This window comes from Hemiscyllium ocellatum, chromosome 3 (assembly GCF_020745735.1).
Source record: "Hemiscyllium ocellatum isolate sHemOce1 chromosome 3, sHemOce1.pat.X.cur, whole genome shotgun sequence".
NCBI classification, from domain to species: Eukaryota; Metazoa; Chordata; class Chondrichthyes; order Orectolobiformes; family Hemiscylliidae; genus Hemiscyllium; species Hemiscyllium ocellatum.
Window position 1 is genome coordinate 103,328,269 of NC_083403.1, and position 5,769 is coordinate 103,334,037.

General features: G+C 37.1%; 1 protein-coding gene across 1 annotated transcript in view; it reads right to left on the minus strand.

Moving 5' to 3' along the window:
- Positions 1-453: 453 nt before the first annotated feature.
- The window catches only part of dpy30 (dpy-30 histone methyltransferase complex regulatory subunit), a 12,312-nt gene continuing 6,996 nt past the window's right edge, over positions 454-5,769 (minus strand). The window contains exons 2-5 of the mRNA XM_060852389.1: positions 4,770-4,816; positions 4,618-4,665; positions 3,133-3,275; positions 454-773 (exon numbers count right to left, since the gene is read on the minus strand). Coding sequence (XP_060708372.1) covers positions 701-773; positions 3,133-3,275; positions 4,618-4,665; positions 4,770-4,816 — 311 coding nt within the window. The 3' untranslated portion in view covers positions 454-700. The remainder of the gene's footprint in view (positions 774-3,132; positions 3,276-4,617; positions 4,666-4,769; positions 4,817-5,769) is intronic.

Genomic DNA, 5,769 nt, shown 5'->3' on the forward strand with positions numbered 1-5,769 from the left:
CTCCACAACTTGATTGTTTTTCGATTGATTGGTCTTAGCTGCTCTCCAGTTGTTTTGTTCTTGATATCCTTAAGCTGGCTCTAAATATGTCATTTTAAATATCCTCAATTATTTGCCACTGGACAGCTTCTCTCATTATCCCTTTTAATCTTCCTTTTCACCAGTTCACTTTCTTAATCTCCCTTCATCTGCAGTATTCAGTCATCACTCAATCTAGATATACAACTCATTTGAAAATTTCCCACTGTTAGTGCATTGTCCTGTTTGGTTTCCTTCCCAGCCCAGATAATTTAGCTGTGTTTCATATCCACCCTCCATTATTTTGTTTAACCATAATTCTTTAATCCCTCAATACTATCTCACTTGGATACTCGCTGCAAAAGAAAACGTCTAGTAAGACAGAGTTTTCTGAAGTCAGAGTGAAGCAAAGAACTGCACATGACTGAACCGATGTAAAAACACAACTGCTTTATTTAACATCACAAATGTTTACATAAATAACAGAAAATGGTGATGAGCTCTGCACAGTTACCATTCTTTAGATGGATTATGGGCCACTTCATGCACATTCTGGTCTTCTGCATTTGTTTTTGTTTTATTCTCAATTGCTTTTACAAATCATATTATTCTAAGAGTCACCTCCCTCTTCTCAACTTCAATGGATCTGATGAAGTCTTCAGTTTTACATTATCAGCAAAAGCTAATTTCTCTCTTCGAACTGTGACTTGTTCTTCAAAAGGTATGCAGCCAGAAATTCAATGGGATTTGGAGGTCTGGAAAATTAGGCAGAATAAACCATTTGTTGGTAAATTAACTGATTTTTAAAATTGCACACTTAATGTTAAGGAATGACCAATGCACAAACTTAGCTCATATGAAAATGGATAAGTGCAAGCTTCTGCACAAGATATTTGCTTCATTGTCTTGTGGTTGCAACAATTTAGATTCATCTGAAACCATCAACTGCTGATAACTGTTTTGGTCACACTTGATAAGAGATTAAGTTAATTTGCCTTTAGTCCCAGCTAATTGTGGAGGAAAGGTTCATTTGGAATCTTCAAGTTCAAAACTACTTCTACAAATTTGTCAAGCTTTGGTTATTTAGTTTAAGTTGGGTATAATGTTGCTCACACGGAATTTGGAGAAAGCTCAATTTGAAGTTGAAGTTTCAAATACTTGATAGAGAGTCATCGAATCAGAAATAATCAGGATGGAAATTGACCCTTTAGTCCAACTCGCCCATGCCAACCAGATATCCTTTATAAATCTAGCCCCATTTACCAGCATTTGGCCCATATCCCTCGAAACCCTTCCTATTCTTAAACCCATCCAGATGCCTTGTAAATGTTGTTGTGTACCAGCCTCCACCACTTCCTCTGGTAGCTCATTCCGTACATGCATCACCCTCTGCATGAAAAAGGCGCTCCTTAGGTCTCTTTTATATCTTTCCCCTCTCGCCTTAAACCTATGCCCTCTACTTTCGAACTCCCCAACCAAAGGGAAAAGATCTTGCCGATTTACCCTATCCATGCCCCTCTTGATTTTATAAACCTCTATAAGGTCACCCCTCCAGGGAAAACAACCCTAGCCTATTCAAACCCTCCAACCCCTTTCAACATCCTCAGATCTTTTCTGAACCCTTCCAAGTTTCACAACATCCTTCTGATAGGTGGAAGATCAGAATTGCATACAATACTCAAGTGGCTGAAACTATTGATTTCTTGACATTTATTTTCTGAAAATTAAATAGAGAATTAGGAAAATTCCAAAATTAGAGAAACATTGGATACTTGCTTCCAGTTTTCTATTAGCCTATTACATGTATTACAAATGTTCAGTTGCAGACATAATTTTTCTTTGCAGCCTAATTATAAAATAGGATGAAAAGAACTGAAGAATTTTTATGATTACAATTAACAGAGATTCTGGCACTAAAATATACTGCAGTACAAAAGCCATTTTCCCCAACAGGTCCATGTCCTTCAAAGAGCAGGCAATCTAGTTAGGTCCTCTACTTCACTGTTTCCCCGTATCTATACAATTTTTATTCTTAAAATAGTCATTAACAATTTCTTTGTAAAAACTGCAAATGTATCTGTGTCCGTCACTTCCAAATTCTAACCACGTAAAAAAAAGTTATGTCTCATTCTTTTGCCTTCTCCAAAACTTCCATGTCCTTCCTATAGTGTGGTGCCCAAAATCTGATAATACTTCCGTAGGAGTTCTGTACAAACTTTCATACAAAACATCCTGACTTTTAATATCTATAAATAGAAATGTAAAGTCCTGGACCTAATACATTTTATAGATTGCTTTGTCAAACTGTCCCTCCATGGTTAATAATCTGTGCACAAGTAGACCATTCTTCTCATTCACAACATTTAAAAATTGTGCCATTTATTATGTATTCTTTCTACCAAAGAAAAGTATCATCTCGCAATGTGCTATGTTGAATGTCATCTGCAATATGCTCTTGCATTTCATTTGTCTGTCTACATCACCTTGAAGGCTATTACTCCCTATATCAGTGTCTCTCCTGGAAATTTTGAAATTATGCTGGTATCCCTAGTTCTAGTCACTAATCTGGATCAGAAACAGCAGTTGTTCTTTATACTTTCCTCCAGCATAAAAACAACACTATGACTATAATCATCATTCTATGCAGGTCTCAACATGCACATTTTGTTGGTGTTAATGCAAAAGGATAAGGTAATCCCAGATTTAGCTACATTGTGGGACTTTGCTCCATGAATTCCAGAGTGACCTCTTGTACACATTCTATAACAAACAACAGTATCACAAATGGAGGTAAATGTGAAATCTTGGAGTCATTGCAATCAAGTAGGCCCCACAACATACAAATGGTTAAATTGCTAAATTTTATAAAAACATGCTGGTTGTTACCATGGCACCTATACCTCAGAGTGATTCTCACAGCATCAATTGGATTCAGAGATACTGTTTCTCACCTCATTTTACAACACAAACAAGATGATGTGAAATAAAAGCTCTTGGCCATCCTATAACTTCTGAAAGAATGCTCTCAGCCCTCGCACTAGTGCGCATAAGGCTGAATTTTAAACAACTATGACCCCAATAGCCATATATACTCACTTTTCATAAGCATCTTACCTTTCTTTTGCCAGAACTGAAAGGCCTTGCAAAAGAATGGGTACCACTGTTTGATCCAGATATGCCCGAGTTGGAAGGGACTGCAGATCCACTTTCTGTTTAGATGTTTTCTCCGCATTCAGTTTTTCGTTCTCAACTATCCTCTATCCCATTTAGGAAAAAAAGCAAAAAGTTTTCACTTTATTCCTTATGGTAAATCTTCAACTAAAGTGTTCCTAATGCAGTTTTTAACTCAAATAGGGTTGCTATCAATGATCACTAACAAAGTTCAATACAAAAGATGTTTCTTTATGCTTTTTAAAAGTGAAGTTTATGATTCTTCTACATTATCCTTCCACTAATTTCTCCAAGCAAGGGGACAGCAAGCACTCCCAGGCAAATATTATTCAGACTTTAAATTAGTGAGGGAGGCTTAGGGTGACTATTGTAGACCTTCTGTTGAATGGAGATCATAAAGTTTGTGGGTTGGGGAGGGAATTAAATCTGTGGCAAAACACTGTGTAACCCAAAACAAACCCTTGAAATTATATTCTTCATGATGCAGCTTCGACTCACTCATCTGTATGAACACAAACAGCAAATATCAGTTGAGTTCTGAAAAGTCAAATTGGACATAAAACGTTAACACACTCTCCACAGTTGCTGTCAAACCTAAGTTTCCCCAGCATTTTCTATTTTTGATTTAGATTTCCCATTTCTGCAGTATATTATCCTTACTTAAAGATCACTGGGCTATGAACTGCAAGGACTTTACATTAAAGCATCAGACTGACCAAATAGACTTTACAGCCTAGCTTCACTTAATAGCTATCAGGAAAGGCTGACCATGCGGACAGTCAAAATAGCCAAGAATCTTAAACGTGCAGAGTATAAAATAGTTAATATACTTCCTCTAGATATTCACAGAAACACAATTTTAAAAACCAAGCTATATTAATTCTACCAGTTGACTGAGTCAGTGCTATGTGGAATAATGACAGCCACATAGGTCTAAGTCGGAGACTAGGAAAGGTTTAATGAAAAATAATAACTAGGGAGGTGTTTTTATTTATAATATTCCATAATTCATCCATACGTGCAAACTCCTGAGTTTTCGGCATTTAATTCAAATTGAATTTTATTTAATGGCATTTTTAAATCATGAATACAATGGGACTTATTGTAAATGCTTGGCAGTTTATACAAATGTATTTATAGAATCTGACAAGGTGCAAAGAGAAAAGTGCAGCATTAAAATGTTATATTTCCTCCAAACATTCACTATAAACAGTATTTTAAAATCCCAAGCCATATTCGCTTTATTTCATACTTACTGGCTGGAATGTCTGCAAACAATCCATTGGAGTAAGTTAGGAAAGCTTTAACAAAGGTTAATGTACTGAAGATAACTTCAATTTAATTGCACAGATAAGCTTCAATACATAGAGGAGTGACTGTGCGTGAACCTGCCTCTGCAGTAAACTGCCACATGGCTCAGTTCAGTACCTGCACATTCTCAGAGAGACCGTACTCCGCGTGAGGATTTTCTGATATCTGAAAGAAAAACACTGTCTGAGAACAGTACAATTTTTGTCCTAGCCAAATAAAAACAAGAAATTTGTGTTCTTGTGTATCACTTAATTCCAGTCTAGTATTACCTGCATCTGTCCTTCCAGGTTTGGTTCTGCGAGCGTTTCACCATGCTCTAAGGAAGTAAAGACATGACAATAAAATCAAATCATATTTCAGCACAATTCTTCATCAACGTACATCAGGGGCAAGGAATTCCTATGGTGAAGGTCCATCAAATCTTAATTATATGAGCAGTCAGCAAATTCTGGCAAACGCAACTGTTGTTTCCTGATAACTGGATGTGTTCCACTTATATAAGCATATATGCCTGTTGATTATGACTGACACCTTCACAGACTAAATATGGAGGTGAGAATCTGATGACAATAGTGGGTGGAATAAAACAAATAATAATTGTGTACTGATAGAATCCTCTGCAATCACCAAGAATTTCAAATGTTGTTTTCCAGCCTAAAGATAGGGTAAGGAATATTTCTACATACCTAAAAAGGTAGGGTGAAAATCTAGTTATGACGTTCATCTCATGACCAATGACTTAGGAACACAGTAACTAGGAAGCAAATCCTGCCCTGCAATGACATGGTGCGGTTCAAGAAGGCAGTTCACCATTACTTTCTCAAGGTCAACTACAGACAGGCAATAAACAGTAGCCCAGCCGGCAAAGTCCACATCTTGCGGGACATACAGGGGGTTTCCCGATTTACAAACATCTGACTTACAAATGCTCATACTTACACATGCAACCACACACAAGGGTTTAATCTTAATGTCTCACCATACAAACATTGCCAGTATTTAGGAACATGCCCTTTATATTGTCCTGCATTGTGTTCCAGCTCGCATACAAATCAACTTGCGAATGAACTCCAGAACGGAATCCATTTATAAACCGGGGACCGCCTGTACAAAATGAACGGCTCAGTGTTGGCAGGAAGAAATTTTTCCCTTTTTGGAGTGATCAGGGGCATATATTTAATGTAACTGCAGATGGTTTAGAGCATGCATGAAGAAATTCTTCTTTCACTCAATGGGAAACTGGAACTCACTGCTTTTTGGGGGTGGTAC